The following is a 22,420-nucleotide window of genomic DNA, read 5'->3' on the forward strand; positions in this document are numbered from 1 at the left end:
AGTATTACCTCAACAGGTGAATCGAGTGAGGAAGATGGACTGTAGAGTAATGTTTGATGTTTTTTATGTATTATTTCTTACATTGTTAACCCATAAAGTATTCCGTGTTATTACATACACCTGGGAAGAACTATTGGATATCAGAGTGACGTCAACTTACCAGCACTACACCCAGGAATACGACTTTCCCAAAGCGGCTCCTTTGTCCACACTACCGAGGGCATTTATACAGATTCCAGAGGCTGACCCACAACAACGCCGCCGAAGAAGAGGCAGACGGAGTGGTCTTCTGGTCAGACTTCGGAGGTGCGCACACCACCCACCGCTTCCGAGTATATTATTAGCTAATGTCCAATCTCTAGATAACAAGGTAGACGAAATTAGGGCAAGGGTTGCTTTCCAGAGACATCAGGGAATGTAACATACTCTGTTTCACGGAAACATGGCCCTCTCGGGATATTCTGTCAGAGTCGGTACAGTCACCTGGATTCTATGTGCGTTGCGCCGACAGGAATAAACATCTCTCCGGGAAGAAGGAAGGAAGGGGGTATATGTTTCATGATTAATGTATCATGGTGTAATTGTAACAACATACAGGAACTCACTCCTTTTGTTCACCTGACCTAGAATTCCTCACAATAAAGTGCTGACTATATTATCTCCCAAGGGAATTCTCCTCGGTTATTGTCATAGCCTTGCATATCTCCCCTCAAGCCGATACCATGACGGCCCTCAAGGGACTTCACTGGACTTTATGCAAACTGGAAACCATATATCCTGAGGCTGCATTTATTGTGGCTGGGGATTTTAACAAAGCACATTTGAGAACAAGGCTACCTAAATTCTATCAGCATTTTGACTGTAGCACTCGCACTGGTAAAACACTGGGTCACTGCTACTCTAACTTTTGCTCCTCCCTTCCTACAGACAGAAACTCAAACAGGATGTACCCGTGCTAAGGACTATTGAATGCTGGTCTGACCAATCGGTTTGTTTTGATCATGCAGACTGGGACATGTTCCGGGTAGCCTCAGGCAATAATATTGACGTATACACTGATTTGGTGAGGTGAGTTTATAAGGAAGTGTATTGGAGATGTTTTACCTACTGTGACTATTAAAACCTACCATAAACTGTGGATAGATGTCAGCATTCGCACGAAACTGAAAGCGCGAACCACCACATTTAACCATGGAAAGGTGACTGGGAATATGGCCGAATACAAACAGTGTAGTTATTCCCTCCGCGAGGCAATCAAACAAGCGAAATGTCAGAATCGAGACAAAGTGGAATTGCAATTCAACGGCTCAGACACGAGACGTATGTGGCAGGGTCTACAGACAATCACGGACTACAAAAAGAAAGCCAGCCACATCACGAACACCGACGTCTTCCTTCCAGACAAATTTAGCACCTTCTTTTCCTGCTTTGCGGATAATACAGTGCCACCCACGTGGACTGTGGGCTCTTGTTCTCCGTGGCCGCCGTGAGTAAGACATTTAAACATGTTAACCCTTGCAATGCTGCCGGCCCAGACGGCATCCCTAGCCGCGTCCTCAGAGCATGAGCAGAACAACTGGCTGGTGTGTCTACGGACATATTCAATCTCTCCCTAACCCAGTGTGCTGTCCCCACATGCTTCAAGATTGCCACCATTGCTCCTGTACCCAAGAAGGCAAAGGTAACTGTACTAAATGACTATCGCACCATAGCACTCACTTCTGTCATCATGAAGTGCTTTGAGAGGCTAATCAAGGATCATACCACCACCACCCTACCTTACCTGTCACCCTAGACCCACTTCAATTTGCTTACCGCCCCAATAAGTCCACAGATGATACAATCGCCATCACACTGCACACTGCCCTATCCCATCTGGACAAGAGGAATACCTATGTAAGAAGGTTGTTCATTGACTATATCTCAGCATTCAACACTGTAGGTCCCTCTAAGCTCATCATTAGACTTGAGACCGTGGGTCTGAATCCCGCCCTGTGCAATTGGGTCCTGGACTTCCTGATGGGCCGCCCCCAGGTGGTGAAGGTTGGAAACAACATCTCCACTTCACTGATGCTCAAAACTTGGGCCCCACAAGGGTGTGTGCTCAGCCCCCTCCTGTACTCCCTGTTCACCCATGACTGTGTGGCCATGCACGCCTCCAACTCAATCATCAAGTTGCAGACGATACAAAAGTAGTGGTCTTGATTACCAACAACGACAAAACAGCCTACAGGGATGAGGTGAGGGCACGTCAACAAAACAAAGGAGATGATCGTGGACTTCAGGAAAAAGCAGAGGGAGCACCCCCCTATCCACATCGACGGGACAACAGTGGAGAAGGTGGAAAGGTTTCAGTTACTCAGTGTACACATCATGGACAAACTGAAATAGTCCACCCAGACAGACAGTGTGGTGAAGAAGGCGCAACAGTGCTTCTTCAACCTCAGGAGGCTGAAGAAATGTGGCTTGTCACCTAAAACCCCCACAAACTTTTACAGATGCACAATTGAGACCATCCTGTCGGGCTGTATCACCGCCTTGTACGGCAACTGCACCGCCCACAACCACAAGACTCTCCAGAGGGTGGTGTTGACGGCACAGCGCACCAGGGGAAAACTACCTGCCCTCCAGGACACCTACAGCACCCGATGTCACAGGAAGGCCAAAAAGATCATCAAGGACAACAACCACCCGAGCCACTGTCTCTTCACCCCGCTAACATCCAGAAGGCGATGTTAGAACAATGCATCAAAGCTGGGACCGAGAGACTGAAAAACAGCTTCAATCTCATGGCCATCAAACTGTTAAACAGCCATCGCTAACACAGAGAGGCTGCTTTCTACATGCAAACTTGAAATCATTGGCCACTTTATTAAATGGACCACTCGTCACTTTAATAATGTCAGTTTAATAATGTTTACATATCTTGCATCACTCATCTCATATGTATATACTGTATTTTTTCTATTGCGTCTTGACTATCATCTTTCATTGCTCATCCATATATTCGAATTCCTATTCCATTCCTTTACTTAGATTTGTGTGTGTAATGTAGATGTTGTGGAATTGTTAGATTACATGTTAGATATTGCTGCACTGTCGGAACTAGAAGCACAAGCATTTCGCTACACTCACAATTACATCTGCTAACCATGTTTATGTGACCAATAAAATGTAAAAGACAATACAATCTAAAAAGACATCCTTGTGACTGTTATAAAATTTAAATATGTTATATTTGTGATGCCAGCTGTCCTTATTTGTTAGCTAAACCTGCAACCATCCTTCCTACCAAGGAATTTAGGAATGAGCTGAAGCTCGTGTAGCCCAAAATAGAGTTGTTGAGACCAGAATGAAACTTCTTCTGTTCAGTCTTCCTTCTCCACCTTCCCTCTCACTCAGATTAAATAAACAATGTAAAGTATGATGGGGAGTAAGGGTGAGAATGGGTGAGTTGATGAGTGAGGGTAAGTGAACGATGCATAATTGTGTAATCACAAGGGGTGCTGGTGAGCAGCAACATGTGAATACGTGTTTTCTCGGTGCTCCTATCTAGGGCAAACTATTTACTAGTAATACTTCACCAACACCTCCCCTACCATATTCATTTTGTAACCTTTAATTAGGAATCAAACCCAATTCACTAATTTGGCATTTTATCCAGACATTTTTGCCTTTTCATCGTAAAATGCTGAAACAACAATGGCCATGAGTCACAAAAGAGCAGGCCTCTGCTAAAGCCTCGGGCTCACCGGACACTGACATGGACTCTGACCCCCACGACCTATCTAAGGTAATGTCGTTTATCATTAAGTCTGAACAGACTGTGCTGGCTAAGGTGGAGTCACTATCCACTGACCTATCCGCACAAATAGCAACTCTCGCCAACGAGGTCAAAACAAAGATCAACTCTGTTAAAGAAGATTTGGCAAAATGCCTTTATTGCCTGGAGGGTGGCGCAAATACTTACTCCAACAAAGTGGTGACAATGGAAGAGCAAGTCACACGGCTATCATCAGATGTTGTCAAACTTTCTTCCAAGGTCTAGGACCTCGAGAACAGACAGCACCGATGGAACGGTCACCTTTTCGCCGTGAGAGAGGGACTTAAGACCATAGGCGGATTGCGGCCTAGCCTGTTCGTATCTAAACGGCTACAGGAAATCCTAGGCCTCTATTACGCCCACACCCTTGACCGTGCGCACAGAAGCCTACAGTCTGCACCAAAGAATTGGGAGTCGCCCAGACCCATCATAGTCAAATTCCACTACTTTCAGTAGAAGGATGGTATCTTTCGTAAGGCATCATCGAACGGCTCCCATCACCCACAAAGAGGTCAGCCTTCAACGAGGTGAGGGGGCTCCTAGAATCGGAGTCCAAGTTCAGCATTCTCTACCCACTAGTGCTAAAGATCACTACTCCCTCCGGCGAGCAGAAGACATTCGTGGACCCAACCAGGGCCAAAGAATACATCGTCACGCACCTACATCCATTCACAGGACAGACGGTATATGACTAGCTAGCCTTTGTAGGCCCATACTTTGCCCCTGGCCCTAATACACTAGGCATTCTAACGTGACTAAGGACCACCTAACTAGTGAACTCATCTCTTGATGAGAGACGTGCCTCCAACCTGCCAAAATGGACAATTATTCTTCCAGTAACTTAACTTTATAAACAAGGATGGTATGTATGTGGTGGCATGTTTTTACAAGGACAATATAGTATTTTATTGACATGGCAAAATTAGCTTTTACCAACTAGCTGCGGCTGGACAGCCTAGATGGTGCAGTACTAATTAGTCTAGTCGCTAACTAAGACTAGCCACTGAGCTTTATATTTCCATGCCTTAATAGGATACCCTACCAGTATACTGTGGGCATGTTTAATGCCTGCAAGTTTGTATTCCCAAAGGACCACGTGTATTATTCTTTACTATTTGACTGGTTGGCACGCTTTTATGCTTAGTGGCTGCTGGCACAGGACAGCAGGTTGGACCGGTATTAATCTCTAGCGACGAGCAATCCCGTATCCGGGAGCGTAATCATAGCCTCAAGCGCATTACCATAACGCAACGTTTCCTATTCATGAAAATCGCAAATGAAATGAAATAAATATATTGAAACACAAGCTTAGCCTTTTGTTAACAACACTGTCATCTCAGATTTTCAAAATATGCGTTACAGCCAACGCTAGACAAGCATTTGTGTAAGCTTAGCGTGGCATAATGCTATGCTAGGCTGTGCTGGCAGCAGGCAACATTTTGACAAAAATAAGAAAAGCAACCAAATTAAATAATTTACCTTTGAAGAACTTCAGATGCTTTCACTCAGGAAACTCCCAGTTAGATAGCAAATGTTCCTTTTTTCCAAAAATAATATTTTTGGAGGCGAAAAACGTCACGTTTGTTCATCCTGCTTGGCTGAGAAATCGACCGAAAATACTTCAACTATAACGCCAAACTTTTTTCCAAATTTGCTCCATAATATCGACAGAAACACGGCAAACGTTGTTTAGGATCCATCCTCAAAGTGTTTTTAACATATGTATTCAATAATATATCCGTGGAGGCAGTTGGTTTCTCATAAAAATGGCTACCTCAGTATTTTACGCAACGTTTTCTCCGGGAGACACCATGCGTCCACTCGCCCTATATGGTCTCTTAGAGCCATTCTCCAATGGAAATGCCTAAAATGACGTCACAATGCTGCAGACACCTTGGGGAAAACGGGGAAAACGTAAGCTGACTCCTAGCTGCTTCACAGCCATATAAGGAGTCATTGGCATGAGGCTGTTTAAAAAAATGCGGCACTTCCTGATGGGATCTTTATCTGGGTTTCACCTGTAACATCAGTTCTGTGGCACTCACAGACAATATATTTGCCGTTTTGGAAACGTCAGAGTGTTTTCTTTCCAAAGCTGTCAATTATATGCATAGTCTAGCATCTTTTCGTGACAAGATATCTTGTTTAAAACGGGAACGTTTTTCATCCAAAAATTAAAATAGCGCCCCCTATATCCAAGAAGTTAATTACCAAGCGCTTGCCAGTAATATTTCTGTGTTCTGCCTTCCGCCAAAGTCAGGCCCTCTCCTTGTTCAAGTCAGGCCCTCTCCTTGTTCGGGTGGTGTTCGGCGGTCGACGTCACCAACCTTCTAGCCATCACTGATCCATTTTTTAAAATTATTTTCCATTGGTTTTGTCTTCACACCTGGTTCCCATCCCATCAATTACATGTTGTGTATTTAACCCTCTGTTTCCCCTCATGTCCTTGTCGGAGATTGTTTGTTTGATTGTATGTTTGTGTGTTGGTGCGCGACGGGTTTTGTACCAACTTTTTGCATCGTACACACCCTCTTAAACCTTAGCCCCACCCATCTCTTTAAGAATTGACATGTGAGGTCATGTGCTAAACAGAGTGAGTAAGGTAGTGTAGTTTAGTAGTAGTAAACAACCAAAGATTTCAAGATTAAAAGTGTTAAAAATAGTAGCCTACAATAAAGTGTATTTATACCTGGAGTTATCTAGTCCTTGGCCTATATCCTAATCTGACTTTGGTGCAGGTCATGTTGTTCTTCACATTACCGTCTCTGGTAAACACACACTTTATCAAATAAAATCAAATTGTATTTGTCACATGCACAGGATACACAAGGTGTAAACGATACAGTGAAATGGTTACTTGCATAGTAGCAATATTTGATAATAAATATAAATATTTGATCATTATTAGCTGATGCTTACTTGACACACTTTAAATGGATTGGTTATGTGAATGAAGTGCTATAACAACCACCCAGCCACATCTAGCTAAGTAGATGGGTCACTATTGTCTAGACATGTACACATGTTCATGAAATACAATAGATGGCCATAATCACCCCCAGACACACCTGGCTAACTTGATGGGTCATGTAATCATCTGGTGAGGTAGAGTCTTTTGTTTAGACATGTAGCTAGCTAAATAATGAATCAGCATAATCCCAACTCATACTACTACCAATACAAACATTGTCATAGCTGTAGTATGAATCTGCAGGTAGCTAAAGCTAACCAACCAGGTTCAATGTTAGCTAGCTAACATTAGGCTATAACTAGCAATGCAAATGGATTTCTGAATCAAAAAATAATACTACACAGATCATACAACTAACTTTAGCTAGCAAGCTAACATTCACTAGCTAGCGAACTGTACGCTTTTCCAATGAAAATGATTTTCTGACTAAATTAGAAACGTACAGTATCTGAAAATGTAGCTAGACTCTTTCCTGTATACCTGGATGAACGTTTCATGGCAGACTGGAACCATTCAACTCCGTTTTGTTTGTAGCTATATCTTGTTTGGGAAGTATTGTGTCAAGTCACTCCGGTTCACACTGACTGTGGTGTGTACAGAAAGTAGCCCATCACTTTTTCCAACCGATCTGTCAAATGCGCCTGCTAAATTCAGGGCATCAATGTTGTTGAGAAAAGTAGTAAAACTTTTGTAGTTCTCGATGGCTAACGTTATATCTTTCAAAAATGGCGTGGAGCAAGGGCTATCAACACAAACTCAGCCGCTCACTTTATAAACAGAAGAATCCTACATGGCAGACCAATCCAAACTCATCTCCCATCATGTCCATGACATCCATTATCTCAGCAAGTCATGGCTAGCTGGAAGGTGACTGTCTTTTTATGTGGCTAAACCAACTAGGCTCGTAATTTAACATTTTCATTTGTACTTGTGGAAGGAATACACATTTGTTATTAAGGCACATGTTCTAGAAGACATTTCTGCCCAAAAAACACATTTTGATATAATGCCTCTCCTGTGAAGACGTGCGACATACACCTAGTTTCCTGAAACGAGTCACATATCACACTTACAGTGCATTTGGAAAGTTTTCAGACCCCTTCCCTTTTTCCACATTTTGTTATGGTAGAGTCTTATTCTAAGATTAATTAATTTAATAGTTTTCCCCATCAATCTATCCACAATACCACATAATGACAAAGCGAAAACAGGTTTTTAGAAATGTTTGTACATTTATTCAAAATAAAAACAGAAATACCTTATTTAAATAAGTATTCAGACCCTTTGCTATGTGACTTGAAATTGAGCTCAGGTGCATCCTGTTTCCTTTGATCATCCTTGAGATGCTTCTACAACTTGATTGTAGTCCACTTGTGGAAAATTCAATTGACTGAACATGATTTGGAAAGAAACATGCCTGTCTAGATAAGATCCCACAGTTGTCAGAGCAAAAACCAAGCCATGAGGTCTAGGAAATGTCCATATAGCTCCAAGACAGGATTATGTCAAGGCACAGGTCTGGGGAAGGGTACCAAAACATTTCTGAAGCATTGAAGGTCCCCAAGAACACAGTGGCCTCCATCATTCTTAAATGGAAGAAGTTTGGAACCACCAAGACTCTTCTTAGAGCTAGCCGCCTGGCCAAACTGAGCAATTGGGGGAGAAGGACCTTGGTCAGGGAGATGACCAAGAACCTGATGGTCAGTCAGACAGAGCTCCAGAGTTCCTCTGTTGAGATGAGATAACCTTCCAGAAGGACAACCATCTCTACAGCACTCCACCAATCAAGCCTTTATGGTAGAGTGGCTAGACGGAAGACCCTTATCAGCTGCAGGGTCTGGGAGACAAGTCAGGATTGAGGGAAAGTACAGAGAGATCTTTGATGAAAACCTGCTCCAGAGCACTCAGGACCTCAGTCTGGGTCGAAGGTTCACCTTCCAACAGGACAACAACCGCAGGAGTGGCTTCGGGACAAGTCTCTGAATGTCCTTGAGTGGCCCAGCCAGAGCCCGGACTTGAACTCAATCGAACATCTCTGGAGAGACCTTAAACTAGATGTGCTGCAACACTCCCCCTCCAACCTGATAGAGGTTGACAGGATTTGTAGAGAAGAATAGGAGAAACTCCCCAAATACAGGTGTACCCAAGAAGGCTGTAATTGCTGCCAACATACTGAGTAAAGGGTCTCAATACTTATGTAAATGTGATATTTTCGTTTTCTTAAACACATATTTATTAGTTCCAAATAGGACAATTAACAATTTCAGAAATATGTGACCGACCGGCTCAAATCGGTCTATGTAGCAACATTTGAAATTATGTTTTTTTACAGTGGATAAAAGTAGAGACTCAGAGCTACTAAATATTATACACTACAGTTGAGCAACAATGGGAAAGTAATTTTGCTTTGAAATTTGATAAACTTGTAAACTCACTTTTGAGTCTTTTGGTACTATTACTGGAGAGCTTTCCTTTGTCTACACCCATTCAGCCTCGTTCACACCCTCTTAAGCTTTAGCCCCACCCATCTCTTTAAGGGTTGATCCGAGCATTCTGTACTAACAACTGAAGTCAAGCACCCAAGCTAACTTGCTAGCTACTTCCAGACACAAATGACAGAACAGAACAATTTTATTACAGGGATGCATACTAGTCACCTTTTGGCGAAAGTCACTGTTTTGAATCCAAAATTGTTGACCTACGTGATTCGTGTAGATCCGATGAGAAAGGTTTGGGAGGGGAGGGGGCTTTGGAGCAATACTGGCTGTATCCAAGGCTCAGCCAATCGTTCACATAACAACAGAATGCAGCACGTGACTGAAGAGAGAACCAACTGAAGAGAGAACAAACTTGCTAGTTACAGCATTAGCGCACTCTAGAAAGACAGTGGAGAGTGGAAAGGCAGCTTGCCAGTTAACTTACAGCAGAGCTTCTCCTGAACGATAACGAAGAGGTAATGTTAGGTGAGAAGCTTGACCACGGAGACGGGGGTGAGAAGGTGATGAAGAGTACTTCATGAGCTGTACCCGAAAAACAACTGGCATTTGGAAAGTTTGACGCTAGAGAGAAAGTGTTATGGAACAAGTATTGTTAGCATGGTTAAGAATCTTTCTAGCTGGTTAGAATTCTCCATTAGCTAGCCAGAGAAATGTTGAGCAACATTAGCCAATTTATCTGATCAGATTATTGAGTTTATGAAAATTAGCTGGCTAATAAAGTCAGACAGCTAACGTTAGTGTTACGAAGTCTAGTTGATAGGTAATCGACTAGCCGGACTGTTCCCCGGGACTCCAGTTGTAGGGGTTTGTACAATGCACAAACAAGGCTATTGAACCTGACATTGGTGTCTGTCTTTATTCCTTTATCTAACATATCATACTGAAACATGGTGTCAGAAGTGGGATCGTTTCAGTGCTTGGTTCAGATGCTTTGGGTCGATGCAGACCCTCAGCTTCTCTGTTTTTTTCCCGTCTGATGCAAAAGGAGTACAGCGTCTCATCGGCTTTGCAAACTATCTTGCAAAGTTCATGCCACACCTATCAGCAGTCTGTGAGCCTCTGCGCCGGTTGCTGGACAAAGACACACCATGGCACTGGCTACCCAAGCACGAGGCCGCAGTGCAGGAGATGAAATCTCTGGCTTCATCCATGCCAGTGTTGCGCTACTACGACGTCATGAAGCCTGTCACAATCCAGAGCGACTCCAGCCAAAGGGGACTTGGATGCTGCCTTATGCAGGAAGGCCAGCCTGTTGCGTTTGCCTCGAGAGCACTCACCCCCACCGAACAAAACTATGCACAAATTGAGAAAGAGTGCCTCAGCATCGTCTTTTCCTGCCAGCGATTCCATCACTACTTATATGGGCGAGACCTGGTCATCGCTGAAACTGACCACAAACCACTCATTGCCATATTCAGTAAACCTCTCCTCAACGCGCCCAAGAGGCTTCAAAGCATGCTCCTGACTCTGCAAAACTACAGCCTGAAGGTCATTTACCAGAGATACATCAGCGACACACTGAGCAGGGCAACAACACAATGTACAGGCAGAGGCACTGTCTATCTGCGGCAGGCCATCTGTTCGCTACAGCAGGAACAACAAGATGTTCAACAGATCAATCAGGCAGACTACTTAAACGTCACAGATCACCGCCTAGCCCAGATAAGGCAACACACTGACAAGGACGAACACCTACAGTCACTGAAGTCCATGGCTCTCGCAGGTTGGCCATACCTGAAAGAGGAGACAACTTTCACAGTGAGAGAATACTGGACCTTTCGAGATGAGATCAGCGTGCAAAATGGCGTCTTGTTCAGAGGTCAGAAGGTCATTATTCCCAAATCACTACGTCCAGAGATGCTTACCCGCATACACTCCAGTCACGTTGGAGGTGATGCATGCTACCGCCAGGCTCGTGAAACATTATACTGGCCAAACATGCAAGCAGAAATTAAAGACTTTGTCAGCAACTGTACCACATGCAACGAGTACGCTCATGAACAGCAAAAGGAAACCATGATGTCACACGAACTGCCCACAAGGGCCTGGCAAATCGTCAGCATGGACTTATTCAGCCACAGACAAAAGTACTATCTTCTCATCGTTGATCACTACTCTGACTTTTGGGAAATTGAACTGCTCCCTGACAGAGACGGTCATAAAGCGCTGCAAGGCGCAGTTTGCAAGGCATGGTCAGCCTGACAAGGTAATCACGGACAATGGCCCACAATTCACTGCACAGTTCAAGCGTTTCGCCTCAGAATGGGAGTTTGACCACGTGACCTCCTCTCCAAGACACCCAAAAGCAAATGGCAAGGCAGAATCAGCTGTCAAGATTGCGAAAAACCTGTTAAGCAGGGCCTTGCTCGACAGCAACGACCCATGGAAAGCGATCTTACAGTGGAGGAACACACCCACCGAAAACATGGACAGCAGCCCAGCACAACGCCTTCTGTCCAGACGTCTGAAGACTACCACCCCCGTAGCTAACAAGCTACTTGAGCCCTGCGTCATGGTTGGCGTCACGGACAAACTGCGTCACAGAAAGCAGCTCGCTAAGTGCTTCTACGACCGGACTGCTCGGGACCTACCAGAGCTGGAGGTGGGTGAAACGATAAGGATGAAACCGCTGCCGGGAGACCACACAGGACTTTGGAGGCTGGGCACATGCCTGCAGAGAGTTGCACCACGTTTTTACCTGGTGGATGTTGGTGGCTCCCTCTATCGTTGCAATCGGGTGGATCTGCGTGTAGCAGAGCAGACAAATCAGAACACGCCATACACTCACCTAGATGAGCTGGATCACAGTCCAGGCCTAAGGGTAAGGGGCGCAGAATTGAGACATGGGCCAACTGAAGGTGAGGCTTCTACCTCACCAAGCTCTCCAGCTCGTGCCCCTAATCCTACCCCTGTCAGAGCCAATACTTACTCACGGGTGGGTCGGCTGTGCAAGCCACCGGACAGGCTTACTCTGTAAGCAAGGGACTGTTAACTTGCCCTCGGTTAATTAAAATCAATATTTTTTTCTTAAATAATTAAATTACAATTAAAAAAGGAAGATGACAACTGAAGTAAAAAAGAAAATGTAATGCTTTTTCTATTGTTATGACCTGACTGTTAAGAACACAGGTGGATTGTATTTATCATCATTAGTCATTTAGGTCAACATTGGATCATTCAGAGATCCTCACTGAACTTCTGGAGAGAGTTTGCTGCACTGAAAGTAAAGGGGCTGAATAATTTTGCACGCCCAATTTTTCAGTTTTTGATTTGTTAAAAAAGTTTGAAATATCCAATAAATGTCGTTCCACTTCATGATTGTGTCCCACTTGTTGTTGATTCTTCACAAAAAAATACAGTTTTATATCTTTATGTTTGAAGCCTGAAATGTGGCAAAAGGTCGCAAAGTTAAAGGGGGCCGAATACTTTCGCAAGGCACTGTAAAGGGGTATGCTTGGTGTACTCTCTGCCTGAAAGAGATCAATTATGCCAACAAACGGTATCATGCCCTGCTGGCACGTTGTAGAACAGATGTCCACAGGCAGAAAGTGTACAATGTAATAATGTACAGTGTAGCCCAAATATATTGCTTTTGTTGTGTTGAATTTGACAGTAACACTTGTGTGTCAGTGAGGGGTGATTATAAAATGTTTTACTCAGTAATCATTATTTTTGCACACATGTAGCCTTGTGCACTTGATCGATGGCCACTATAATAGAGCAAAAATAGAATGCCTGTTTATTTCATTCTAGTTTAAGATGTTTTTCCCAAGTGCAATATTTAAATGTGTGTGGTTACAAACACTATTATAAAGGCTGTCATGGCCAACTGCAATATTAGTGTATTATTTTTTCTCAAGAGTGTCATTTGCAGTAAATTCTAGGCAACAAATATCATTGGATTGCTCTCTTTACATTTTTTTTTTTAGCTCTGACTTAGGTTCACATTAACCACTTTTTATTTTACACATAGAGACTGATCTTGTAGATCATAATCCTTGTTGTTTAATTAATTAAAACCTTAATTTCCCCAGCATGTTTCAGTGCAAAAAAAAGTGTCACCTTTTAACAGAGAGCGTTTCTAAAGGGGTCAAAGGAGGTTGAAGGCCGATTGTTTTACACTGGAAAAAATAAAGCTTCTCAATTTTAAGTATTTAAAAAAAATGCTTTTGTGGTAAGTTAAATCTTCACTTAAGTTCCTCAAACGACATGAGCCCCTTTTTCATTGTATAAGTCCATTACTTTAACAATAACTTTTCTTGCCCATTCTTTAAACACCCAGTCATTTTTACCAGGTGTGACATTGCCATTGCCCCAAATTGGTGTAAAACTGAATAATACAGGGGATTTGCCCAGATATGGCTGTACTTTGTGCCATATACAGTTGAAGTCAGAGGTTTACATACACCTTAGCCAAATACATTTAAACTCCCTTTTTCACAATTCCCTGTCTTTGCTCAGTTAGGATCACCACTTTATTTTAAAAATGTGATATGTCAAAATAATAGTAGAGATAATTATTTATTTCAGCGTTTATTTCTTTCATCACATTCCCAGTGGGTCAAAAGTTTACATACACTCAATTAGTATTTGGCAGCATTGCCTTTAAATGGTTTAACTTGGGTCAAACGTTTCGGGTAGCCTTCTACAAGCTTCCCACAATAATTAGAGTGAATTTTGGTCCATTCCTCCTGACAGAGCTGGTGTAACTGAGTCTGGTTTGTGGGCCTTCTTGCTCGCACACGCTTTTTCAGTTCTGCCCACAAATTTTCTATAGGATTGAGGTCAGGGCTTTGTGATGGCCACTCCAATACCTTGACTTTGTTGTCCTTAAGCCATTTTGCCACAACTTTGGAAGTATGCTTGGAGTCATTGTCCATTTGGAAGACCCATTTGCGACCAAGCTTAAACTTCCTGACTGATATCTTGAGATGTTGCTTCATTATACCCACATAATTTTCTTTCCTCATGATGCCATCTATTTTGTGAAGTACACCAGTCCCTCCAGCAGCAAAGCACCCCCACAAGATGATGCTGCCACCCCCGTGCTTCACTTTTGGGATGGTGTTCTGCAGCTTGCAAGCATCCCCCTTTTCCTCCAAACATAACGATTGCCATTATGGCCAAACAGTTCAATTTTTTTTGCATCAGACCAGAGGACATTTCTCCAAAAAGTACAATCTTTGTCCCCATGTGCAGTTGCAAACCGTAGTCTGGCTTTTTTATGGTGGTTTTGGAGCAGTGGTTCCTTCCTTGCTGAGCTTTACTGTGGATATAGATACATTTGTACCTGTTTCCTCCAGCATCTTCTATATGTCATTTGCTGTTGTTCTGGGATTGATTTGCACTTTTCACACCAAAGTACGTTCATCTCTAGGAGACAGAACGCATCTCCTTCCTGAGCGGTATGACAGCTGCGTGGTCCCATGGTGTTTATACTTGCGTGCTATTGTTTGTACAGAAGAACATGGTACCTTCAGGCGTTTGGAAATTGCTCCCAAGGATGAACCAGACTTGTGGAGGTCTACAATTATTTTTCTGAGGTCTTGGCTGATTGCTTTTTATTTTCCCATGATGTCAATCAAAGAGGCACTGAGTTTGAAGGTAGGCCTTGAAATACATCCACAGGTACACCTACAATTGACTCAAATGATGTCAATTAGCCTATCAGAAGCTTCTAAAGCCATGACATTATTTTCTGGAATTTTCCAAGCTGTTTAAAGGCACAGTCAACTTAGTATATGTAAACTTCTGACACACTGGAATTGTGATGCAATTCACTGTAAGTGAAATAATCTGTAAACAATTTTTGGAAAAATGACTTGTGTCATGCACAAAGTGGATGTCCTAAGCAACTTGCCAAAACTATAGTTTGTTAACAAGACATTTGTGGAGTGGTTGAAAAACAAGTTTTAATGACTTCAACTGTAGTTAGGTTGTTTTTATCTTTCTGATCTTTGGGAAAAATAAAAAGTTGTGGAGCCAAAGGAATTGCTTGAAATAGATAAAGAAAGGTGGACTACTGGATTTTGAGATATGAGGGAGTCAAACCCGAATCTATCAGAGCATCGTAGGTCAAACAGTAAGACTGCTTTAAAGGGAGCAGTCTAACCTAAGCAACGCTTAACACAACAAAGTGTCTCATGCCTTCTCTCTGCCATTTCTCAAAACAAAAGGCATATCTTGCAAGATGTTACGTGAAATATCACAACAAAAGGCATATCTATCAAGATGATATGTGAAATATTATGTAGTATTCATTTGAAAAGTAGCAAAGAATAGCTCCACCTAAAACAGTAACGCTAGTTAGTGAAGCCTAACTAATGTTAACGTTACAGTAGGGACAGTCCAAAATAGCTGTAGATTATCCACAACATAGGGTCTGCTGCAAGTAGCTACCAAGTAACAAAATGGCCCATACATATAGCATTAACGTAGTATACCATGGTAAGTTTATAAACCAATAAAGAGCATGAGCTGGCGCACATCCAGAGAAAATGATTTAGTGTAGAGGTGCTGACTAATGGTGAACAAACTGTAAGCTATAAAGCAAAGCGGGTTGCACACTCTATGTATAAACTCCCAGTAATTTATTGGGTGAACCACCAAAGTTTCAGCATCACTGTGCCTTCTTCAGGGTAATGTCATGAATGCTTGAACCAGGTTATGTAGACAAACCAGTGCAATTAGTGCAACCAATGAAAATAGTGAGAGGTGTGTCATAATTATTAGGTTGATTAGAATGAATTGAGTGAAACTGTTAAAAGACAATAGTTTACAGCATATTGAATATATTAGGCTATTGCTAGCATTAGCATAAGATTAGCATCAATATACAATATTGTTTAATTACATTTCACATATATATTTAATTGTTTACAATTTCATAAAATTTTGTTACATGTAATATTTTGGTTAAACCATAGTGCACAATAAGCATCATCAACACTGGGAACATATTGGGTGTACTGTATAAATAATATATTAATTTATAAGACTTGTTCATAGAAAATATAATTTAAATATCCCCAAAAAATGTGACAAAGGAGGAGGAATTTGTATACAAAACAAATGTGACTATGAATGACAACTATCTAAAGGTGACTTCTATCACATCCACAGTGGAAAGCTGTTTGGAATCAGGACAAATCAGCAACAAAGAATGTGAATTTCAATGTGTGAAATTTCCTAAGATACCAACCTTTCATACAGTCGCTGAAAAACACAAGTGTCTCCTACCCCAGGTAGATCCATTGTAGCAGCAATTGACTCTGTGACGTTCAACATTTCTACATTTGTGGACCACCGCATAAATCCGATGGTTGAGAATATAATATAAAAGACACTAGTCAGATGATCTCATTGATAGAGGGCTTAGGAAGGATACCAGAGGGCACCCTGCTGGCCACTTTTGATTTGGCGAACTTGTACACTAGCAAGTACAAAAAACTCTTGATGTTGCAATGATGAAAATATCTCAAAAACCAAGACAGGAATTGCTGAAAACTAAACCAAAGAAGAAAAACAATGCAATATTTTGCACTAAGTACCCCAAGTGTTCAGCGAAAATTAAAACAATCCTGAAAAAGCACTGGCATATTCTGCATTCAGACAAGAAATGTCACACCTCTTCAAATAACCCCCACTGGTGGTCTATAAGTGTGGTCGCAATATTGGGGATAGCTTAGTGATATTTGACCTGCACCCTGAGCCCACTCAGACTCTCTTGACACCCATTCCAAATGGGAACTATAAATGTGGCTCATGCTCACCGTGCAATAATAGCACTACAAAAACATCCTGCTTCAGACACACACATACAGGTTGAAAAATCCCTGTCAGGGGTATCATCTCACGGGAGTAATCTATCTCATCACCTGTTCATGTGGGAAAGCCTTCATAGGACAAACAAAAATACAATTTAAACAATGCATAGCTGAACACCGCAGCTCAATCAGGTGTAAGAACACTGACTATCCAGTCGCAGCTCACTTTGTTGAAGCTAACCATCCCATCTCCTCCCTCAAATACACAGACGTTGAGCATGTTGCTCCACCAAGGAGTGGAGGTAACATCGAGATCCTACTACTACAGAGGGAGGAGGCCTATTGGATATCCTATTTAAAAACATTGAAAATGACATAACAATAAAGAGGCTATATACATGTTACCTAACACCTTAATAAACACAATCAAGTGATCTTGCCCTAGCATATATGAAATGAATGAATTACACTGTTAGAATGTTGTGGTCAGAAATAAGGAGGGTCCCTTGAGGCCCAGTGGATCTAGTGTTAAACGCCTTGCAGTAAAAATGTGAACGAATCCTTGATTCGCTATAGAACTTTCAGATCTTGTTATGACGATAAATCAGGCCTTGGCCAAAAATAGAAGAACGGATTGTAGCTGATTGGCAGCTTTTCAGGCAATTAAGAAATACACTGAACAATAATATAGACACAACATGTAAAGTGTTAGTTCAATGTTTCATGAGCTGAAATAAAAGATCCCATAAATGTTCCATACGCACATAAAGCTTATTTCTCTCAAATTTTGTGCACAAATTTGTTTACATCCCTGTTAGTGAGCATTGTAGTACCATCCATCTGCTGACATCACCTCATGTTTCAGCGTGATAAAGCACAGCCACATTCCTGGAAACTGAAATTGTCCCAGTTCTTCCATGGCCTGCATATTCACCAGACATGCCACCCATTGAGCATGTTTGGGATGCACTGGATAGACGTGTACGACAGCTTATTCCAGTTCCTGTCAGTATTCAGCAACTTCGCACAACCATTGAAGAGTGGGACAACATTCCACAGGCCATTATCAACTCTATGCGAAGGAGATTTGTTGCGCTGCATGAGGCAAATGGTGGTCACACCAGATACTGACTTGCTTTCTGATCCACGCACCTACTTTTTTAAAAACAGATGCAAATATGTATTCCCAGTCATGTGAAATCCACAGATTAGGGCCTAATGAATTGATTTAAATTCACTGATTTCCTTATATGAACTGTAACTCAGTAAAATCTTAAAATTGTTGCATGTTACGGTTATATATGTTTTTAGACTCTGTTGGTGATCTGTCAAAATTTTGGAAAACAGTTAATCCACTGAAGTGTGGAAATGTATCTCCCTCTCAGCTTTATCAAGTTGTGTCAGAGTCTAGCATCTTTCTTACTGCAGCTTTCTGCTCCCCTAATTGTGGAATCATTGACACATATTTTTAATCTGACAATTATTTTGGGTGCTATCACTAAGGCCTGGAAGGCTGCCCATGTACTCCCTCTCCACGAAGGTGGTTGCCCCTCTGACATTAACTATCTTGCCTAGCAATTAAAAATAATATTTAATCAACACTCAGCTTAGATATTTTCTAGCTTCAAAATGTATTCTAACTGTCCACCAGTCGGGTTTCAGGCCATATCATAGCATTATATCTGCTGCTTCTTTGGTGATAATGAGACTGTAAATTGCGTGGACAAAAGGCAGCATTGTGCTGACCTTTTCATATACCTGTTGAAGGCTTTTGACACTGTTGACCATTTATTATTAATTTGTAGACTGTCTGAAATTGGCCTCAGTCAGGCAGCCTGCATTTAGTTTGAAAACTACCTGAAAAACAGGACACGAGGTGTTTCTTCTGATGGAACGGGACATGGTAGTAGGTGCCAGGTCGCACTGGTTTGTGTCAAGAACGGCACTGCTGCTGGGATTTTCATGCTAAACAGTTTCCCGTGTGTACCAAGAATGGTCCACCACTCATAGGACATCCAGCCAACTTGACAAAACTGTGGGAAGCATTGGAGTCAACATGGGCCAGCATCCCTGTGCAACGCTTTTGACACTGTGTAGATTCCATGCCCCAATGAGTTGAGGGGTGTGACCTCAATATTAGGATGGTGTTCTTAATGTTTGTACACTCAGTGTACAGTACAGTGTACACTTGATGTGTATGTTTGATATAGGGCTCATCTGTAAAAGAGACCTTGGTCTCAGCATGACTGATCTCATCTCCTGATTACAGCGGATTGTCACATACAGTGGGGCAAACAAGTATTTAGTCAGCCACCAATTGTGCAAGTTCTCCCACTTAAAAAGATGAGAGAGGCCTGTAATTTTCATCATAGGTTCACTTCAACCATGACAGACAAAATGAGAAGAAAAAAATCCAGAATATCACATTGTAGGATTTTTTATGAATTTATTTGCAAATTATGGTGGAAAATAAGTATTTGGTCAATAACAACAGTTTATCTCAATACTTTGTTATATACCCTTTGTTGGCAATGACAGAGGTCAAACGTTTTCTGTAAGTCTTCACAAGGTTTTCACACACTGTTGCTGGTATTTTGTCCCATTCCTCCATGCAGATCTCCTCTAGAGCAGTGATGTTTTGGGGCTGTTGCTGGGCAACACGGACTATCAATTCCCTGCAAAGATTTTCTATGGGGTTGAGATCTGGAGACTGGCTAGGCCACTCCAGGACCTTGAAATGCTTCTTACGAAGCCACTCCTTCGTTGCTTGCGCGGTGTGTTTGGGATCATTGTCATGCTGAAAGACCCAGCCACGTTTCATCTTCAATGCCCTTGTTGATGGAAGGAGGTTTTGCAGAAAAACACCCCCAAAGCATGATGTTTCCACCCCCATGCTTCACAGTAGGTATGGTGTTCTTTGGATGCAACTCAGCATTCTTTGTCCTCCAAACACGACGAGTTGAGTTCTTACCAAAAAGTTATATTTTGGTTTCATCTGACCATATGACATTCTCCCAATCTTCTTCTGGATCATCCAAATGCTCTCTAGCAAACTTCAGACGGGCCTGGACATGTACTGGCTAAGCATGGGGACACGTCTGGCACTGCAGAATTTGAGTCTCTGACGGCGTAGTGTGTTACTGATGGTAGGCTTTGTTACTTTGGTCCCAGCTCTCTACAGGTCATTCACTAGGTCCCCCCGTGTGGTTCTGGGATTTTTGCTCACCGTTCTTGTGATCATTTTGACCCCACGGGGTGAGATCTTGCGTGGAGCCTCAGATCGAGGGAGATTATCAGTGGTCTTGTATGTCTTCCATTTTCTAATAATTGCTCCCACAGTTGATTTCTTCGAACCAAGCTGCTTACCTATTGCCGATTCAGTCTTCCCAGCCTGGTGCAGGTCTACAATTTTGTTTCTGGTGTCCTTTGACAGCTCTTTGGTCTTGGCCATAGTGGAGTTTGGAGTGTGACTGTTTGAGGTTGTGGACAGGTGTCTTTTATACTGATAACAAGTTCAAACAGGTGCCATTAATACAGGTAACGAGTGGAGGACAGAGGAGCCTCTTAAAGAAGAAGTTACAGGTCTGTGAGAGCCAGAAATCTTGCTTGTTTGTAGGTGACCAAATACTTTTTTTCCACCATCATTTGGCAAATAAATTCATTAAAAATCCTACAATGTGATTTTCTGGATTTTCTTTTTTCATTTTGTCTGTCATAGTTGAAGTGTACCTCTGATGAAAATTACAGGCCTCTCTCATCTTTTTAAGTGGGAGAACTTGCACAATTGGTGGCTGACTAAATACTTTTTTGCCCCACTGTAGTATGTTACCTTCTGTTCTGTTCTTATAAAGTAATCATGTTAATGTGTCCTCTTTCCCAGCCCCTCCATCAATAAGCACTGGGAGGCAGAGCTATCAGCTCTAAAGGGGAACAATGCTAAGCTAACAGCCACTCTGCTGGAGTCCACAGCTAACGTAAAACAGTGGAAACAACAACTGGCTGCCTACCAGGAGGAGGCCGAGAGACTCCACAAACGGGTGAGGAGGCAGAAGACATGGGAGAGAGATGGGAATGGTGTGTGGCGCATCAATGGTATTTGTTCAGTTTATGTGTGTATCTTATTTCTGATTTATTTTGTCTATGTGTGTGTGCGTGCATGTGTGTCTAGGTGACTGAGCTAGAGTGCCAGAACTCCCAGACCCCTGTGATCAAATCCCAGAAGACGGAGCTAAACCAGACCATTGAGGAACTGGAAAGCACTCTGAAGGATAAAGAAGAGGTACGTGTGTGACATATTTGGAGACACCTATTTTATTTGATCTTTATTTTAGCATGGAGTCCCATTGGGACCAAGGCTTCTTTTCCAAGGGAGCTCTGCATGAACACAATTTATAACATTTACAACATTCAACCGTTAAACATAATGAGAACATACAATACTACAAGCAATTTAAGAAGCAAACACATTCCCTAACAAAGAGGTTAGAGGTCCTCAATTAACCTCTAGTGTCACCCCATCCCGTGAACGGGACCGTTGTCATCATCTGACACTAATTAGCATAACGCAACGGACATAATATTACTAGAAAATATTCCTATTCATGAAAATCACAATTGAAATATATTGAGACACAGCTTAGCCTTTTGTTAATCACCCTGTCATCTCAGATTTTCAAAATATGCTTTACAGCCATAGCTAGACAAGCATTTGTGTAAGTTTATCGATAGCATTTTTATCGATAGCATTTTGTCCAGCTAGCAGCAGCTAACTTGGTCACGGAAATCAGAAAAGCAATCAAATTAAATAGTTTACCTTTGATGAGTTTCGGATGTTTTCACTCACGAGACTCTCAGTTAGATAACAAATGTTCCTTTTTTCCAAAAATATTATTTTTGTCGGCGAAATAGCTCCATTTGTTCTTCAAGTTTGGCTGAGAAATCGCCCGGAAATTGCAGTCACGAAAACGGCGAAGAATATTCCAAATTAGCTCCATAATATCGACAGAAACATGGCAAACGTTGTTTATAATCAATCCTCAAGGTGTTTTTCAAATATCTATTCGATAATATATCCATCAGGACAATTAGTTTTTCAGTTGGACCGATTGGAGTAATGGCTACCTCTGTATTTTACGCGAGAATCTCTCTGGGAGCATCAGGTGACCACTTGCGCAATGTCGCCGCCTACGGGTATTCTTCAACATAAATGCGTAAAACTACGTCACAATGCTGTAAACACCTTCGGGAATACGGAGAAAGAGTAATCTGGTTGATAGCCCATTCACTGCTCAATAGTGACGCATTGGAACGCAGCGCTTTCAAAACATGAGGCACTTCCGGATTGGATTTTTCTCAGGTTTTT

At 42.2% G+C, this 22,420-nt stretch overlaps 1 protein-coding gene across 2 annotated transcripts in view; it reads left to right on the plus strand.

The window, feature by feature from the left end:
• Positions 1–22,420, plus strand: part of LOC139411277 (homer scaffold protein 1b) — a 120,486-nt gene that overhangs the window by 69,369 nt on the left and 28,697 nt on the right. For both annotated transcript variants that reach the window (XM_071157347.1, XM_071157346.1), the window contains 2 exons: positions 20,939–21,095; positions 21,227–21,337. In XM_071157347.1, the coding sequence (XP_071013448.1) occupies positions 20,939–21,095; positions 21,227–21,337 (268 nt within the window). The remainder of the gene's footprint in view (positions 1–20,938; positions 21,096–21,226; positions 21,338–22,420) is intronic.

Source organism: Oncorhynchus clarkii, chromosome 6, assembly GCF_045791955.1.
Source record: "Oncorhynchus clarkii lewisi isolate Uvic-CL-2024 chromosome 6, UVic_Ocla_1.0, whole genome shotgun sequence".
Classification (NCBI taxonomy): Eukaryota; Metazoa; Chordata; class Actinopteri; order Salmoniformes; family Salmonidae; genus Oncorhynchus; species Oncorhynchus clarkii.